Raw genomic sequence first — 20,071 nt, forward strand, 5'->3', positions numbered from 1 at the left:
AGCTGAATGCCATTAAAAAAAACACACACACCAAAAAAAACACAGTAATGTTGTAAAAGACTCATCCAATTAAAACTTTTGTTTTCTTTTTATTTTACAGGATTTGGGTCTAGTAATACTGGTTCTTTGTTTGGTCAAGCAGCCAGTACTGGTGGAACAGTCTTTGGCCAGGTAAATAAGTATGTTTGCCTCTCTTCATGTCCGCATACATCAAACCCATCCACATTGTTCATATATCGTGTTCGTGTTGTACACGCAACCCCCGCAAACAGCCTTGTGTGATTCTCAAACTCCGCCTTCTTTAGCTCCCCTGAGGTTGCAGGCTTCTCGGCCTCTAATAGGAGAGAATCACAACAATTTTGATCCTTTGAAAGCACTTTAAAAGCACAGTGCGTGATTCCCATCAATCTTCTGCCTGTTCTGTTTGGCCAGGGGTTGGCAAGCTACGCCCGATGGGCTAAATCTGCTTCTTAGCCTTTTTTTTTTTTTTTTAAGGTCCTTAAGCTAAGAATGGTTTTTATTTTTTTAAATGGTTATTTAAACTAAAAGAAGAGTGTGCAACAGAAACCACATATGGCCCTGTGTAACTGTGTGTCCAGGGATTCTTGTTAGTCATCCAAGCTATTTGAGTTTGGATGGCTCGTGCTTATCTGTGCGGGGCGTGGTTGTAAGCGCTTTATGCTAATTGACTCATTAATCATCAGTACTTCTGTAGGTGCTGTTATACTCCTCCTTTGACAGATGAGGACACTGAAGGCCCAGGGAGGTTAATTTGACTGCTTTCAGGTCCTAGTAACCTCATGAGGAATCCTTGCAAAGGAAGGGACTCTGCCATAGCGGAAATGGTAGTGACTTTCTGAAGGTGGACCTGGTATTTGTCCAGTAGTTTATAAAGCGGTAGGCATATTATTTGTTTCTTCCACATCTTCAATAGTTGATTTTCTTCATCCTCTTTCTCCTTTGAAGATACCTCTGCCCTAGTCTGTGATCCTTCACAGAGAGAAAGGAAACCTGATTTTCCAGGACCTGGAAAATCAGGTGATGGCGGGCTAGATACATCAAGCCAAGTTCCCCACTGCAAACAGCTAATGCTAGATAATACATAAAAACCATCGTTTTAAAAGCACTGTTAAGCCAACAAGGTATTTTTGTCAAGCCAAATTAAAAGGAAAATGGGAATCTAGAGAAGTGAGTGGAGCACAGAATTTCCTATTTTAATAACTCCAAAGGGCAATGGGGCAGAAATCACTAAGCAAGATGTGCACAAAGTGAGAGATCCTACCCACAATAAGCTGGGGCTCCAGGTTCACCCATCTCCGCGTGTGGGCGTGGCCTGACATGGTCCTGGGAGGGTGGTGTCTGCAGGTGTCTGGCAAAAGCAGACACTCTGAAGAAAAGTCACTGTATTCTCGGCCTCAAGTAATTTTTTTAAATTAAAGTATTGTTGGCATGCAATATTATATTAGTTTCAGGTATACAACATAGTGATTCAGCATTTATCTTACAATGTGCTCACCACACCTAGTCTAGAAACCACCTGTCACTGTGCAAACTTACCACACTATTGACTGTAGCCCCTTCACCTCAAATAGTTTTTAAGGACATTGATTCTTACACCTAAATTAGTCACTAAAGGAAACAAGGAATTATGACCAAGAGCCAGAGTAAACATCAGATGTATATTTACAAAGACTTCCTAGACTGTAAAACAGGTGTTTTACATGTTTAAAAGAAATAGCAACAAACTTGAAAATACCAGGAAAGAAGTGTCAGCAGCTTTGAAAAAGAACTAAATAGAACTCCTAGAGAAATACAATAATTAAAATTTTAAATCAGCAGATTAGTCCCAGGTGACGAGAACGGTGATGTACTAGACCAGGTATCAGCAACCTTTTCCTGTAAAGAGCCTGATAGTAAATATTTTAGACTTTGAGGGCATGGTTGTGTTCCCATAAAGCTTTATTTACAGAATCCGATAGCAGGCTGGATTTGACCCATGGACTATAGTTGGCTGACCCTTGAATTAGAAGATAGGTCAGATTAAGTCATCTGGGATGCCTCATGGAGAGCAAAAAAGATGGAAGATACAAAAGAAAGAGCGAAAGTCCAACATAACGTTTAATCAGAAGGAGAAGAGAAAGAACGTATGGCAATATTAGAAGAGAAAAAGACAAATTTCCCAAACCAATAGAAAACAGTAAGCCATGGATTCAAAAGTCCAACAGATACCAAGCAGAATGCATAAAAGGAAATTGATTCTAAGACCTGTCATAGTGAAACTGCAGAAATGCAAAGATAAAACATTAAAAGCACTCAGAGATAAAAAGACAGGTTCCCTTCAAAGGAGCAAGAGTTGGACTGACAGCTGACTTCTTAGCAGTGATGATGAAAGCCAGAGACAGTCTACCTACCTAGAATTTCTGAACCCAGCAAAAAAATGTCTTTCAAGAATGGAATCAAGACATTTTTTCAGATAGATCCTGAGAGAATTTATGCCTAGGAGACCTGAGGGAAATTCTAAAGGATACTCCTCAGGCAGGAAGGAAAATTGACTTCACTAAAATTACAGCTTTCTTAATTTTAGGGTAAAATAAGCCATGAAATAGGAAAATTGTAGCCTGTGTAACCAAAAGTGTAATTATATTGAGACTATAAACCATACAAATCAAAAAGAGAAAAGACAACTACACCCCCAGCAAAATGGCTAAAATTGAGAGGGTCTCTAATACCCAGTGCTGGTGAGGAAATAGAGCGATAGAAACGCTCCCACACTAAGGGAGTGGGAATTCACATAACCGCTCTGGAAAACTGTCTGGTGATACAAGACTGGATATACAAAATCCCTCCTGGCCCAGCAGATCTTCTAGATGTGTGACCAACAGAAACGAGTGCCTTTGTTCCCCACAAGGTGGGGATTAGAATATTCCTAGCAGTATATTCAGAACAGGGAAAAGGAGGAAGCAGCCCAAATGCGTATCAGCTGAAGAATGGATGAAGTAATGGTGGTATATTTATAGGGTAGGATTACTCCAGAGCAGGAAATGAAACGTCCTGCTCCTGTACAACACGAATGAATGAATCTCACAGGCATATTGTGAAGCGAAAGGAGCCAGACACGAGTACATACTGTTGGGTCGCATTTACGTAAAGAGTCAGTTACAGGCAAAACATAGCCCTTAGGGTAGAAATCAGAATAGTGGATACTTTGAGGCCATTAAAGATGGGGTACGAAGGAGCCTTCTAAAGTGCTAACAATGTTAGATATCTTGAACATTGAACATTCTGAAGGTCAAAATTCATTGAGCTCTGTACACGTAAAATTTGTGGACTTAATAAAAAACACAATAGAAGGAAAACAGGTGAAAGACTTCATCAAAAAAGGATAATGTTGGTTGCTCAACATTTTGAATGTACTTAATGCCACTGAATTATACACTTAACTGCTTAAAATGGTAAATTTTATGTATATTTTACCACAATTTTTTCAAAAAGGAGAAGAAAACCAAAAAAATACGTAAAGGATGGCCAGAGGACCTGTAAACATACTCAGATTAATTAGCAATGCAAATTAAAGCCACAAAGAGATGCACTCCGGTGAGACGGCCAAAACTAAAAGGCCCACAATCGCAGATGCCAGCGAATGTGCAGAGCAGCAGAGCTCGTGTAGACTCCCGGTTGGGGGTGTGAGTTGGTACAACCATCCTGGAAAGTAGTTTGGCATGACCTGTAATAGTAAAGACCGGCCATTCCTCTCCTAGGTGTGTTCAGAGAAACTCATGCACCTGTGTGGCAAGATACAAGCGTGTTCATAGTAACCGGAAACTATAAACAACCCAAAAGTTGATCAACCTTCCAGGGGGTAAATGGACTTGTGTTACTGGAGTAGAATGTTACCCAGCTGTGGAAATGAACAAATGAGAGCTAACGGGTGACTCTCATAGGCATAACGGCATAATGTCGAGCCAAGAGGTGGAAAACTTACTGTGATAAACTGCATATCGGTGACTTAGTCTCCTATTAGCCTTCCTTCACAGAAATTACATTTGCAGTTGGAAGGGCCAGAAATTCAAACCAGTATTTTTTCTGTGATGGCAGGGACCTAATCTGTTACATTCAGTGCTCAATCCCCAGTGCTAGCACATGATAGGCTGTGAAAAGGAATTAATTTTCAGGTGGTAGGCGTATCCTCAGAAAAATCTAAGGATGCAAGGCAGATTCTGGCTAGGATGTAGAATACCGTCACTCTTGTTACAACACACAAAAGCAGATAGTGTGAAAATCACGCTTATTCTATGGGTATTGGAATTCCCTAATGCTGTGTAACAAACGACCCCCAAACCTAGTAGTGTTTACTTATATTTGTTTGTTTACCTGTGGTGGGTGGTTTGGCTGTTGGTTCAGACCTTAACTGGAACTCTGGCTAGAACATCTCCATGTGACTTTCTGTGTGGCCTGGGCTTGCTCACAACATGGTGGCTGCATTCCAAAGAGGAATATTCAAGAGAGGGCTCTAGGCAGAAGCCACATAACCTTTTATGACCTAACCTCAAGTCACAGGGCATCATTTATGCTGCACCCTATTATTCAAGGCAGTCACTGAGACCCGCCCAGGTCCAAGGGGGAGAGGACTAGTCTTCATCTCCTGCTGTAGAAGAGCATATGAGTTTAGTAATATTTGCTGTGATCATCTTTGGAAAATATCTGTCACAGCAGGACTGTCAGAGAGTGACAGAAAGCCTCGTTGAATTGCTTTCCAGAGAGAGGAGCCCATCATAGGTGAGCACAATGGTACAGCAGCTTCTGGGGGCAAATGTCAGGTCTGGGTTTGGAAAGGCAGAAGAGAGGTCCTGCTGAAGATTGAGGAAATTTACTGGCTGTTAGAAGCTATTGGAAACAATGAGGGTAAGCAAAACAAATGACCAATAAACACATGAAAAGATCAAAAGCATTAAACATTAGGAAAAGGAAAATCAAAACTGTAATGAGATACCACATCACACCTACTACAATGGCTATAATTTTAAAAAAACAAAGAACAAGTATTGACAAGAATGTGGAAAAATTGGAACTCTCGTGCATTTCTGGTTAGAATGTAAAATGATGCAGCTGCTATGGAAAACAGTGTGGTGGACCCTCAGACAGCTAACCGTAGAATGATCATATGACCCGGCAACTCCACTCCTAAGTGTGTACCCAGGAGTAAAAGCAGGGACTCAAGCAGACACTTGTTGCCAGTATGCATTGCAGCATTATTCAGCGGCCACAGGTGGAAACAGCCCGAGTGTCCATCAGCAGATGACTGGATAGATAAAATACGGTACATACATGATTGAGGGGTATTTATTCAGCCTTAAAAAGGGAGTTCTCATTGATGCTACACGTGGGTGAACCTTGAATACATGGTGCTAATTAAGATACGCCACACCTAAAAGGACAAACACTGTAAACCTCACTTACATGCAATATTCAAAATAGGTGAATTCAAAAGTAGTCATTCAAAAATGACTACATGAATGGAGTCATTGGTAAGAGTGTAAAATGTTTGGAATGATGGAAAAGTTCTAGAAATGGATAGTGGTGATGGTTGTACACACTGAATGTACTTAATACTAGTGAATTGCACTCTTAAAATAGTATAAAATGGCAATTTTAATGTATGTTTTACCACAATAAAAAAATAAAAATAAAGGAGGTTAAAAAACTATTTTAAAAACCAAAAAAGAATAGGTAAACTCACATAGAGCCAAAAATTAGAGATTACCAGGGGCGGGGGGCGGGAGGGAATGGGGCGCTTTAGCTGAGTGGTTACAGAAGTCTGGTTCAGGTGATGGAAAACCTTTGGAAATTCACAGTGGTGATGGTAGCACAACACTGAATATTATTAATATCACTGAACTGTATACTTTAAAATGGTTAAAATGGCAAGTTTTATGTCATATACATTATACCACAGTTTTTTAAACTTAATGTAAACCATTGAATTCTATACTTTAAATCAGTGAGTTATATGGTATATGAATTATATCCCAATAAAGCTGGGGTGTTTTTCATTGTTTATTTTGTTTTTTAACAAATCGGGATCTGAAAGACTTGTAGGTACAACAGGAATTGTACAACAGTAATTTGTTTAGTATAAACCATCCCCCACCCCCCGGGGAATTTTTGCTAAGAGAAAGGAAATAAAGGCAGGACTGAAAAGCAGAAACAACTTGCACAGGCTTGCAATCTCCTGTTACCTAGAACTGTTGAATCCAAAGGCAATGCTGCAGCCCAACTACCTCCTGGCTCTAGGCTTAAACACTTAAAAGACAAACAACCTAAACTCTAAGCAAAGACAGTGTCGGGCTAACCAGAGGTGAATGAAGTCTGTGACTCACTTCCCATTCAACTCAGCACTTAGTGAAATCGGAATAATGACCTCCTCGCTTTAAGGTGCAGGTGAAACAGAGGGCTCTCACTCTAGAAAGAAACGTTAGTGTTCTTCAGTCACCACACAACTGTTCGTTCATCTTACACAAAATTTGGTATACCCCTCCCAAAAAACAATTACATAACATGCGAAGAAGCAAAAATAAAAGGGGAACTCACAATCATATTTTACAAAAACAAATAGCCTTGATCTGTAGCTGAAGTTTAAATCTAGTATCTGAAATAAATGATTAGGCAAGTTTAACAGCAGAGTGAATACTACAGAAGAACAGTGGACTTGAAGATATGTCAACAGAAATTATCTATAACAAAGGTCAGAGCCAAAAAAAAAAAAAATAGAACATTAGTGGCCTGTGCAACAATATCAGGCAGTCCAGTGTATTTGTAATCAGAGTTCCAGAGGAGAAGAGACAGAATGGGATAGGAAAAGAAAATACTTGAATAAACAATGGCCAATCTTTTCTAAATTTGTTGAAAAACGAATCCACAAATCCAAGAAACTCTGCAGAGCCCAAGGAGAATAACGATTAGAAAACCACACCTAGACACGCCATAGTTAAGCTTTTGAAATCCAAATGTTAAAAATTTTAAGCAACTAAGGAAAAAAGACAATGTACAGGGAAACAGTGTATTGTGTGGTTATAATGAGATATTAAATATATGACAACCATAGCAAAAATGTCTTTCCTATCTGGGAGTAGACCAGTGATTCTCAACGGGTATCGATTTTGCCCCCAGGGGAATTTCACAGTCACAGTGTCTGGACACATGTTTGGTTCTCGTGAGTGGGGAATACAACTAGCATCTAATTGGCAGAGGCCAACAATGCTGCTAAAACAGAATTATCCAGACCAAAATGTCAGTAATGCCACTGTTAGAAACCATTAGGTAGACAAAGATCTCTTAGAACATAAAAGGCACTGACTATGAAAGAAGAAAATTGGAAAACTGGACCTCATCAAAATTACAAACTAATGCTCATCAATCAAGAGACCTGTTATAAAAATGAAAAGGCAGGGCATAGACTGGGAGAAAATATTTATAGTATATTAAACCAAAGGGCTTCTTCTAGGATATATAAAGAACTTTGAATCAGAAGTAGAAAGACAGCCCAGTTTTAAAAATAAGCAAAATACTTGGGTAGATACCTTACAAAAGAGGATGTGCGAAAACTTGCTCAGCAGTGTTAGCAGAGAAATGCAAATGAAAACCACAGTGAGATACAACTTCATACCCGCTAGAATTATAAAATTTAAGAACTTAACAAAACCAAATGTTGGAAAGATCTCAAGCAACTAAATCTCTTGATGCATTGCTGGTGGGAGTGGGAAATGGTCGCAGTCACTATGGCAAACCATTTGGCGATTTTTTTCTTTTTTTTTAAAGATATTGTGGGAAGGGGAACAGGACTTTTATTGGGGAACAGTGTGTACTTCCAGGACTTCTTTCCAAGTCAAGTTGTTGTCCTTTCAGTCTTAGTTGTGGAAGGCACAGCCCAGCTCCAGGTCCAGTTGCCTTTGCTAGTTGCAGGGGGTGCAGCCCACCATCCCTTGCGGGAGTCGAACCTGCAATCTTGTGGTTGAGAGGATGCGCTCCAACCAACTGAGCCATTGGGAGCTCAGCGGCAGCTCAGCTCAAGGTGCCGTGTTCAATTTTAGTTGCAGGGGGCGCTGCCCATCTCTTGCGGGACTCGAGGAATTGAACTGGCAACCTTGTGGTTTAGAGGATGCGCTCCAACCAACTGAGCCATCCGGGAGCTCAGCGGCAGCTCAGCGTGCCGTGTTCAATCTTAGTTGCAGGGGGTGGAGCCCACCATCCCTTGCGGGACTCGAGGAATCAAACTGGTAACCTTGTGGTTGAGAGCCCACTGGCCCATGTGGGAATCGAACCGGCAGCCTTCGGAGTTAGGAACATGGAGCTCTAACCGCCTGAGCCACCAGGCCGGCCCTGGCAATTTTTTAATAAGTCAAATAAATGTACACTGATTTCATGGTTCAACAATTCCAGTCCTAGGTATTTACCCAAAAGAAATGAAAATACATGCCACAAGAAGATTTCTGTAAGGCTGTTCATAGCAGCTTTGTTCATGATAGCCCCAGCCTGGAAGTTATCCCAGATGTTCAGTCCCAGAATCATAAACACTGGCGTACTCACACAGTGGAAAACTCCTCGGCAAGAAAAAGAGAAGAATGACTGGTGCATGCAACAACATGATATCAAAAGCATATTTCGATTCTAGTCAGGTCACTTAGGCAAGAAAAGGAAATAAAAGGCATCCAGATTGGAAAGGAAGGAAGAAGTAAGTCTATATATCTGCAGATGATGTGATCATGAAAATCCGAAGGAATCCACTAAAAATTATTAGAACCAATAAATGGGTTCAGCAAGTTTTCAGAACACAAGATCAATATATAAAAATCAATTCTATTTCCATGCATTTGCAGTGAATCATTTAAAAATGAAATTAAGAAAATGGTTCCATTTTTAATAGCATCAAAAACAATAAAATACTTGGGAATAAATTTAACAAAAGTGCAAAAACACACTCGTATTCTGAATATCATAAAAACATTGTTTAAAGAAATTCAAGATGATCTAAATAAATGGAAGGATATCCCATGCTCATGGATCAGAAGATTTAAAGTTGTTAAAAGGGCAATACTTAGCTAGTAAATTGTAGAACCAGGACTGTCCAAATTAATTCATTCCTGCAGGAATTCAGTGATGAGAAAGACAAAGGGTCTGCGTTTATAGAGCTTCCATGTGATGGAGGGGGTCTTTTTAAAAACAGTTTCACTTCATATCATTTTAAATGCTAAGAAGAAAAAGGAAAATGAATGAGGGAAGATGACTTAGGTTAAATAAATAGGTCATGGCTTTCTGAAGAAGTCTCGTAAATGTCTCTTTACATTTGTTTCTTTGAATTAGGATCAAATCAGGTACACACTGAGATAGGTTGATAGGTCTCTTAAGTCTCTTTATTAAGATTACCCTTCCTTGTCTCTCTTGTATATTTCCTCATAATTCAGTTGTTGAACAGAGCAGATCATTTGTTCTAGAGAGTTCCGCATGGTCTGGTTGCTGACTGCATCCCCGTGGCATAGCTTCCAAGTTAACTTGTTTTCTGTGCTGCTACTTCCTGTGAAGTGTGTGGGTCTGGGGGCTTGATGAGATTCAGGTTTGATTTGTGTTTTGGTGTTTCTTGGCAATATTATAAGGCTTGACTAACTCCTTACTTAATGATATTAAGGAATTCCTCTTAATTTTTTAGACAGTGATAATGGTATTGTGGTTATGGTTTATGTTTTAGAGATTTATATTGGAAAATCAATGGAGGAAATGGTAAGATGGCTCGGACTTCTTCATACTAATAAAGGATGAGGGGAAGAAAATGGGGGTATAGCTAGAACTCAGCTGGCTGTGAGTTCATTGTTGAAGCTTGGTGATGAGAATCCGGAGAGTCCAGTGTTCCTCTTCCATCTACTTTTTGTACACGTTTTGAGATGTTCCATAATTTAAAGTTTTAAAAATAATTGTTATTTATAGCAATTAAAATGAATGGGATTCTCTCTAACCCACTTAAAAGGATGTAATAAGTCAGTTCACTTCAGGGAAGTGTTACCCACTTCTATTTCATTTCTACGGATATCCATTATTTTTCAAATTATATTTTTCAAAATTCAATTGAACCGTCTGAAATGGCTGTGTTTTGGTAGGGCACCAGTGTCCATATATTGGCAGTTCCCTGTGTGTCGGCGTGATCCATAGAAGTCAGCTAAAAAATCGGGTATTTTCTACACGCACTGGCCGTCATGGCTTCCTTCCTTTCAGAGTCAGGTTACTAGTTATCAAAGCCATGCTTTTTATGATTGGATTAGACGCCAAGTTTTAAAAAGCTCTACTCATATTAAATGGTTGTAGTAAACTGTTACTGTTATTGTTGTTTTTAAAAGTTTAAAGGGTCAAAGAAAAAGTGGGAGAGCACACAGGTTAAGCATCTCACCCTCAGGGAAAATTAGCTTGTGTTCAGGGTACAACAGACCAGTGTGACGAAACCCGATGGCGGGCATGATGAAAGATAATGTCAAGAGATGGACAGGGGCCCGATCATGTAGGGTCTTTTATAGAACTTTGAAACAGGAGTGAAGTCACCTCGCGGCCATTTTAAAGTCATTCCAGCGCTGTTGAGTACAGGGTCGTGGAAGCAGGGCGTCAGTTACATCGTGGAGTCCAGGCAGCAAGTTAGGGTTGGGGGCTGGCCCCAGGGGGCTGGCTGGCTGTGCCGCTGCAGAGGTGGGTGTTTCAGAGGGGGCCTGCTGTAGGTTTGGCCTCGGTGGGGATTAAATGGTTCCTTGTTCAAGTGCTTAGAAACACGCCTCGCGCACAGAAAGTATTCAGTCATTGTTCCTTTGTGGTGGTTGCGAAAATACCTTACAGCAGCCATTTTGGGAGCCTGTCATTTCAGGCACTGATCGAAAGTGCACTGCTTCTCAGCTCATTTCGTGTACTCATCGTTTTGAGGTGGGTGGTATATTATCCCCATTTTACAGAAGAGGGATTTCAGCACCACTCTGCCCCCCTTTGAATGGGGCTCCTGAAATGTTGCTATACAGAGCGACCCATTTCTAAAAACCCATCTTATTCTATGTTATCAGCCAAGGAGATCTCACACTTAACTAATACTAATGGTCCCTCAGATCTAGCACTGGTTTTCCTTCAAGAATCAATTTCTAAACAGAAATAGTACGTGGTGCCAGCTACAGCTTTGAGTCAGCATGCGCCCTGAGTTAGCAACATATTCTGAGCAATAAATGTGCAGACTTGGATGGAATTCAGCTGTGGTCATCATTTCAACAATGGAACTAATTTCAGCTTATTTCTGCACTACTGGGAAAGTCATTATGAACGAAAAGTGCACAAATTGGGAGAAAAGACAGTGTAAATCACCGGTCGTCAGTTGCTGATGAGTTCAGCCAAACACCAGAGGAATCAAAATAGTGGTGGTACTCATCACCACCTCAAAATGTTTTTCAACTTTTGCATTTGGGGGAACTCTTGAGGGCTTGATTTTCTTGCCCCCGGCATCGTGTCAGCCGAGACAGAAGTCATGTTTGTGGAATCACCGGAGCACTTCAGATGTGTAGGAAGCCCCTGTCCTGAGTCCAGCTTCTTGTCTGGTTGTCAGAGCCTCCATCCCGGAACTGGTCAGAGGTCGCTTGCTTTCCCATTTGTACCAGCTGTGAGCACTGCCTTTCCGCGGATGTGGCCTGCCGTTTTACAGTGAACTCTCATCCTATCTCGCTTCCTGCCCCTTTTGTTTTTTAGCAGTCATCGTCTTCCAGTGGTAGCGTGTTTGGGTCTGGAAACACTGGAAGAGGGGGAGGTTTCTTCAGTGGCCTTGGCGGGAAACCCAGCCAGGATGCAGCCAACAAAAACCCATTCAGCTCAGCCAGCGGGGGCTTCGGATCTACAACCACCCCAAGTAAGTCGAGAACGAGCTTTCCCAGCCCCCTTAAATGTCTCCCATACCACTGTCATCCTTGTGCTGTTGTCAAAGTTTTGGTGACAAGTGCAGAAAAGAAAGGAAAGGTCTAGAGGGGCCATTTAAACTGTCTGCCCCAAAGCAGTGTGATCTGTTTCGATTTTGTTGTTTATTTTTGTTCTTTTAATGAGATGTCCTATAGAGTCATGAAAGGCATCCGAGCTGCAGGGAGAGGGTTGAAATGAATTAGGATTGAAACAATGCAAGGAGACAGGCAGAATGAGACAGAAGAACAAGCTGGGATGTCTGGTGAAGATGCATCTGGATTTTCATTTGCGTAGTACTCATTTGCTTTAAAATTCAGCTACTATAGAGAAATGTAACCCAGACGTTGAAGCCTTCATTATTTCTCATCTCTTACCTGTTTGTCTTATTTTCAACTGAAGCTGTGTCTTTCTAATGGCACTTTCTTCTCCAGCTAATTTTTTAAATTCTTCGTTGACTTGTCGTCTCTTCATGGTTGGAAATGAAAATTTGTTTGTTTATTTCTTTAAAAACTATATCTTGCTGCTGATGGAGGCTGAGATGGGAAGTTGGGGACCTGTCATCTTCATCGTAGCTTCTCTCATTGAATATGCTTTGCCAGAGGCTTCTCTCATCTGTTGTTCTGTATGAGATCTTAACAGATCGAGAGCTGATGTCCCAGACAGGACAGGTATTTCCTTAACATCAAGGCTCATGTAGTTAAAAGCAAAAATCTATCCTGAGTCTCCTGGATTCAAAGATCTGGTATTTTGATGTCACTGTCCATCTGGTGATACAAAAACAAAGATTACAATCCAGAGATGTTCCGCTTAACTTGTGAAATTATATAATCAGAAATTTTTGTTCTTCAGCTTCCAGTCTGCCCGGAGGAATTTAGGATCCTAGAATGAAGGAGTGTTAGAAATCGAACCTAGTCATTTTCAAAAACTGTTTCTGCAGATGAACGCGTAAGCAGAATCCTGATTGGCAAAACATAAAAACGGGTTACCCAGAAGCAGGGATCAGAACCAGATACACTTGGGTTGGCTTCCCCACCTTTTTTCCAGCTATCAGCACAGAGCTTCAGGACTCCACACACGTCCTTTGAAAACATAACTCCTGCACAGCACTCTGCACTTTCCAGTAAGGAACCAGCCCCGGTGGGCAGGTGATTTGTTTTTGAAGTCTCAAAACCGGAAAGTGGCAGACCTAGATTTCAGCTGTGTCTTACATAACGTGCCAAACAGAGCCTCTGACATAATGGGCACTGGACAGTGTGCTGGTTAGAAAGGTGGGTTTACCTTGTAGGTAGGTGATCATTGGCAAGACTGTGTTACTAGCCCATATTGTTAAAACTTAGCTGTGATATCCTTGTAAAAAATTCCCTTCCTCCCGCTCATCATCTCAAATGCCACAGCTCTTACCTGTCCAAGAATTGCCTTCTCTCACTGGTGGCCTGGAGCTGGCTTGCACCAGTCCCCGAGAGCCAGCTGGGCGCACCTCTCTCCAGCTCCCTGTTTAGGGACATCGGGGAGTATTTATTGACACCGTGGGAGTACTTGGACAGCACCACGGTCAGCCCCCATCCCCTCCCAGCCTGTTTCCTGGCACACCGTCACTTCTGATTCTTTAATTCTGGTTTGAAATAAGCACATCTGCCTTGGTACCAGACACCTGCTTGTCTTCGTCTCCTAAACGCTGGCGGTTGTAACCCAGCGGTTACGTTTATGCTTAAAGGAAGTTGAAGTGACTTTGAAAGGGTACAGGAAAGACTGAGCCTTTATTTTATTTTTAAAAACGAAGTGTATGGTTTGATAGTGAAAGGGACAGGAGCCCCTATAGCCCCAACGACCAAGTACAGGATAAGAGGAAGGAGCTAGAATCACCTGGGGCAGCCATTGTCTTCGCCACAGAACAAAGAGCTTTCTGCACATCACCGGGGCAGCCTCTTGCTCCTCGGGCAATTGCAGCGCTGGTACTTTGCAGCAGCGCTTCCCTGTGCTGTGTGGATTGACTCTCCTGCTTCTCTTCCTGTCTCTTAAGCACTTTTTCCCCTGCCTCTTTCATTTCCCCGAGAAGGGGACTCACTGGGGCATCACAGTAGTCTCCAAACTCCTCCCCGCGTCCAGTCTCCTCCGGACATCCATACCAAAGTGAGCGTCTGAAAACTCGGCTTCAGTTGGCCACTTTTCCTACTCAAAACCCTTTGGCAGCCTCCCCCTGACTATAGCATAAAGTGCAAACCATCTCCTTCGGCGGAAATTTCGGGGCACTCCATGAGCTGGCCCCAGTGCTTTTCTGCCTTTGACTCAGTTCCCCCCACACCTTCCCTCTGCTTCGGCCAGTCCGTCTGCTTGCTGTCTGTCCTTCACACACGAACACCTCCCCCACCCCTCCCTGGTGCAGTGCTCCCTCCACCCCACCCATCTGAACCTGCCCTTCCTTTAAGGGGCGTGTAAGTCTCTTCCTCTGCAGCTTTACCTAAGGGTCCCACGTGCCCACTGCGAGTTCTACCAGTCTAGAATTTGCCACCCTTGTATTCTGTTCCTTCACGAGACATCAAGCAGAAGGGAGTTCTTTATTGATCACCTGCTGTGTGCCAGATGCTCAGTGTATGTGGTTGATCACTTCGTACGACAGTACTTTTCAATGTGTCTGGTTTTACCATCCTCGTTTTACCGATAAGGACATAGGTTCTGAGAAGGGACGTGGACTTCTGGTGGTAACAGCCATTGCGTGGCACGGCCGGGGTTGATCTGGGTCTCCTTCCCGAGCTGCGGTCCATCATGTCGCCTCCTGAGACCTTCCTCGCCTTGCCGTGTGACGTAACTCCTCCCAGGCGTGCCGTTCGACAGCCCTGTGCTCGTTCCTCATGGCATCACGCACGTTCTTGCAGATAGATATCCGACCGAGCACAAACTGAGCAAGCAGCAATTACTTTGTGGCAGGCCCCAGGCTGCCTGGTCCCGAAGCAGCCCTCTTCAGTGCTGAGAAGTTACCGAAACTGCGATACCCGAGGACAGACCCCGAATACTTGCTTGGGGTTGGCACGCTCTGTAACCAGTACAGTATCCCACACTGCATAAAGGTTTCTTCTGTCTTCCCCAGAGATTCCACCCAAGCTCCACTGGTAAGCCTTAGGGTCGTGTAAAATCTGGCACCTCTGGGAATTGGTGCCTGCAAGAACCTGCTACCTCCTGGCGTCTTGTCCAAGGACACTGGTCACTGGTCACTAGCATGCTGAGCACACTCTCCGTGCAAGGTGAGAGCACTGTTTGATGAGAGGCTTTTGGGCTCTCGAGGCTCCCTCTGCGACTGGTTTTTAAGAAAATCCCTTGGAAAGGATGATGGACCAGAGCTTCTTGAGAATCCCTTTGTCAGTATGTGTTGAATTCTCGTTTAGGGACTTTAGACCTGCGGAATGACATGGGACCTGGTCTCTGTGATTTTAATACATTAAATTCATATCAAGTGTAATTTAAATTTGGTCAGACCCTGGTGTTACATGCTGTTAGTGTTTTTGCCAAATAAATGACCAAAGAGGATCCCTGTGCCAATCAGCAGGGTGGAAGCAGAGGCCAGTTTCACTGTACTTGTCACCCCCCAAAGTGGAGGTCAGCGGACACCTCTGCAAAGACAAGTTTTCTTCCTGGCTAGCTATTCACAAGCGAAGAAGAATCTCCACAACGAAATATTGTTACAGCAACTAAATATTCTCTTATTTACCACATTTTCAAGAACTAGAGACCGTGTCATTTTGGAGCCATTAAGAGAGACCCGAGAAACACGTTGTTGGCCATAGAAACAGAAACAGACATTGTTTTATGCGACTTTGTTTCAGAGCCGCTTAAATAAATCCTAACAATTTTCAGTATGCTGGGCTCCTTCTGAGACCGCAGACAACAGCTGTTACAACTTGAATCATTGAATTCTCGTGATCTTCGCAAAATGAAAAGGATTGCATCCTCTGTGTTTTATTATATTGAATGTGATTGGGATATGGCAGGAGGAGAGTTAAAGAAACAGAGTGGAAGTTCTGTTTCCTGAGGTGCTACCGTAGGTGCTCTACACGTATTACGTCATTTATCTTCGCAGCACTTTGCATGGTCACACCTGCCAGCCCCATGTTATGGGTGAGGAAACTGGGACTTAGAAGGACAAGGCCTTGCCCAATGTTCTATTTACAAGGTATTCTAAGCTGGGTCTGACCACAAAACTCATGCTTGTTCCACTGTAATATGCTGTGAGCACCTTAAAGACAAGGGATTCTTTTTCTTTTTTAAGATTCTCATTCAAATATAGCGAACATACAATATTACATTAGTTTCAGGGGTACACCGTAGTGAGTCGACATTTATAGACCTAAAGAAGTGATCACTGTGAGAAGTCCAGCAACCATCAAGATAAAGGATTGTTAAAGAGATAAAGGGGTGAAGAAGCCCGGAGATGTTCAAATGTTCTCTGACCTCTCAGGAAGTCATCTCACTACTGTCCCAGTCAAATCATTTCACCTCTGCTTTGATTCTCCAAGAGGGGATCTGGCCCCTAATCACGCCCTTGAGTTCGCTATTTGAAATTTTGCTTCATTAGCAGTGACACAGTGAGAAAATTGCAGTCCTCCATTCTTGAAATTCCGTTAGAGGAATGAGTGCGGAGCCTGTTTTCGTCTCCAGTGTCAGATGTACTGCCATTGAAGGAATCAAGTGAAACCTCCAGCTCATCAAGGGAGAGATCAGACCATTGAAGAGGCCTCCACCAGGGGAGAAGTAATCGTGTGGTACCCGAAATGAGCGTGATGAAAAGGAACTGGGGAACCACTCCCACCCGCTCTCAGCGCCTGACATGTCAGCGCCTGACATGCTCAGAGCCAAGCTCCCAAACTGTCGGCAGTAGTTTTACAGAACAGGTGACCCTGTGGTCCGAGGCTCTGTGTCATAGGTACCTAGAAATGTCAGGTGGTCGTGTCCCTAGGATAAAGCTGCTCCCTTCCTGGGTTGGAAGTCAAGCATTGCAACTGGAAGTACTCCGAGTTGCATCTCACACTGGGGTGGGATTGGCCGCAGAGCGAGACGGGAGACCTTGGCTTGGACAGACGTAGTGGTGGGCCACCTCTTCAGGCAGCTCGACTCAGAGAGTGAGTTACTCCCCTGCTCTCCCTTTCCACCACCTTCATAGGGAGCCCCTGACGCAGGGAAGACTGGCCTTCGCAGAGTGCACGCTTCTCACCTGGTAACAGTCGGTTCTGCATTTCCCCGCAGAGCGTATCATTTCAGCCGCCTGTTTCTGCCTCTGTCTTGGGGCGTCCATGCCATTTGCAGATAGTTTCCCAGCCTTATTGGGGGACAAACTCATTTAATAAAATACCCATTCTTACATGGTGGGGAAGCAAACATACTTCTTACCCATCTTGGTTTTTAGTAGTTTCCTGTTTTCCTTTAATTCTTGGAGCGGATTCAGTGTGTACGTGAAGCAGTGACCCACTAGATACACATCTAAAAGGTCGGGGGGCCTTAGAGGAAATTGACTGGAGGCCTTGCTGGCCTCTTTCACGTTCTTGGAACATCCCTCAGACCAGAGGTAGGAGCAGCACGGCTTTCCTTGCTTCGTCTGCTGTTCTCTGAGAAGACCAAACAGCAGCACCCAGGCTGAACTTGACCATCACAGCAGAGTGCTGGAAGCCATCATGCTTGGTTTGGATTTGCTCTAACTTCATTTTCTCTAGTTTGACAAAATTTGAAGTTGGTCATCATGTGAGGAGATGGATGAAAACAAGCCTTATTCCTCAGAAGAAACCAGTCTGATGTGAAGCTGCTGTGTTGGCCCTCTGTTGGTCGGGGTCCTGATACCTGTGGAGCACAGGTGCATTTCTGCAAAGGAGCCTCTCCATTGCAGCCTGCCCCTTGATTTGGGGGCAGTCATGCCAAGACATCCGGAGCCTGGGTACCAAAATGATTAAAAACGGGTCAAGACTCACACACAAGTTAAAGAAGGTGTCCGTGTCTCTTCAGCTCGGCTCCTTTGAATCCCAGACTCCCCGGTCACACCCTTCTCCGGAAACACCCAGCTGAGGTTTCTTTCTTCTCTGTTCTAAGAAGTAAATAACGACGTTTCTCTGCCTCTGACCCCCTCACCCATCTCTCATCTCTGCAGATACCTCTAACCTATTCGGAAACAGTGGGGCCAAGACATTCGGTGGATTTGCCAGCTCGTCATTTGGAGAACAGAAACCTGCTGGCACTTTCAGCTCTGGAGGAGGAAGTGTGGCATCCCAAGGCTTTGGGTTTCCCGTTCCGAATAAGACAGGTACTCAGGCACTTACTGGCCATGCTTATTTTTACACATTACGTTCACATGTGCGTAGATATCTGGTAGGAGATCTCCCTAGGGCTCTGGAGGGAGTAGGATTGGAGTATGGATAAATTGACTTCCCCTCGATTTATTTGTATATTTATTGAGCATCTGCTACGTTCCTGACACTTCCAGGTCTCCTAGATTTGTTAAAACCACAGAATGCATGTAAAATGTAACCCTTAGGAGAACTTAGAGTCTTCCTAGGGAAAAAAACACTAAATATTTAGCAGTCAAGTGCAGAACAACGAAAGTAAGGGAACATAGGAGAAAGTGATAACTAATAGAAAGCCTCCTGAGTCAAAGATTGCTTGGGTGCCCATTACCTGTTGTGGGTAAGACTGTTTAATTGCTTATGTCTATATCATGTTGCCTTCTTACCCAAATCACTCTTTTTCTTTTAATTGAGTATAATGTACATAAATATATTAGATATACAGGTCCATATACAGTATCTGAATATTCACATATCATAAGTATACAGCTTAATTTTCACAGTTGGAATATACCCATGTAATCCAGAACAAAGACCATTACCAGCACTGCTTTTTATCCCAGCATTACTTTTAAAGTGTACTTTATAATTGGGTGACTTTTTGTAATCAAGTGTTACATTTATAATTAAACTTTTTAAAGAACAGTGTATGTTTGGACACAAAAACGTACTTCCTTTCTGCCCACTGCCTCCCTATCCTACTTCTGTCTCTGAGATCTACAGAGGGTCGCCTTCCTGTCCGTTGCATGGAAAATTGTGTGAAAGGATTTGTTTTTAAAGGTGGGGGCAGAAGGAGGGGGTGTTTGCTGAGGAAGCAGTTCTTTAAAGCCAACTCCTGTGTGTGAGTAGGCTTCTCCCTCTGGTGTTGGCGACTGAAATTCCCACAATGCCAAAGGAAGGATCCTACCTGCGGACCAGATGCACAGGTGGCTCTGGCTCAGGACTGCCCCAAATTAGTATCTGGAATTCCCCCTTTTAGCGCCCAAACTGCCATGATTTCCACATGCACTGTGCACCTTCCCTCAGACCTGGGACTTGCGGGAGGTATTCTTTGGTTGCCAGTTTTTGATACTCTTTCTAGAATTTAAAATTGACTGGAAATGAGCACTGCCGCTTTATTTTGCCCCCAACCTTCCCTAGTGAATGATTTAAAAATGAAAGGGCTACAAAGCGCTCGTTCCTAGTTAACAAGGTAAATATTAATAGACTACAAGATCTTAGTTCATTAATCATCAAGACTTAATATATATTTTTAAGGAAACTGATAATGTTTTCTTCAACTCATGTGTTTTTCTCCTATGTTGTTCCTTATCCTGGGATCAGATCCCATTGGATTTGAGAATCTGATGCTTTTACTTTTTCAGTCTTAGAGAAAGTATACCTTGTACCTAAGCAAGTGTTGCACTGCTGGGAGAACAGCAGCAGGTAGCTGGTTGGCATTCTGGGACTGGTTCATGCCAACTCTGTTGTTAACTATACCAGGATGCCAGCATAGTTGGGGGGAAAAAAGTGTATCTTCCCACCTTGGAGAATATTTTTCTGACTTGATTATTTGCCCCATGAAACCATCTAAATTGAGGACTCTGAGAAAGCTACCTGGCAAATGCGTAAGGTGAATGAACTAGCCACCAAAAAGGTGGAGGTGAGGGTAGGGGGAAACCTGCTATCCCTGTGGATCCGGAACCTTCTCTCTGCCGCAGAGTTGTGTCAGTTCTCAAAATTCCTTCTACAGGAAGTGGTGCCTCAGAGCGTAAGGAAAGGCTGCTTGAAATAAAGGAGTCAGCCTTCCTGCT

General features: G+C 43.1%; 1 protein-coding gene across 6 annotated transcripts in view; it reads left to right on the forward strand.

Moving 5' to 3' along the window:
* Positions 1-20,071, forward strand: part of NUP214 (nucleoporin 214) — a 92,789-nt gene that overhangs the window by 66,159 nt on the left and 6,559 nt on the right. For all 6 annotated transcript variants that reach the window (XM_033123094.1, XM_033123099.1, XM_033123096.1 and 3 more), the window contains exons 30-32: positions 101-171; positions 11,755-11,911; positions 18,086-18,238. In XM_033123094.1, coding sequence (XP_032978985.1) covers positions 101-171; positions 11,755-11,911; positions 18,086-18,238 — 381 coding nt within the window. The remainder of the gene's footprint in view (positions 1-100; positions 172-11,754; positions 11,912-18,085; positions 18,239-20,071) is intronic.

This window comes from Rhinolophus ferrumequinum, chromosome 12 (genome assembly GCF_004115265.2).
Source record: "Rhinolophus ferrumequinum isolate MPI-CBG mRhiFer1 chromosome 12, mRhiFer1_v1.p, whole genome shotgun sequence".
NCBI lineage: Eukaryota > Metazoa > Chordata > Mammalia > Chiroptera > Rhinolophidae > Rhinolophus > Rhinolophus ferrumequinum.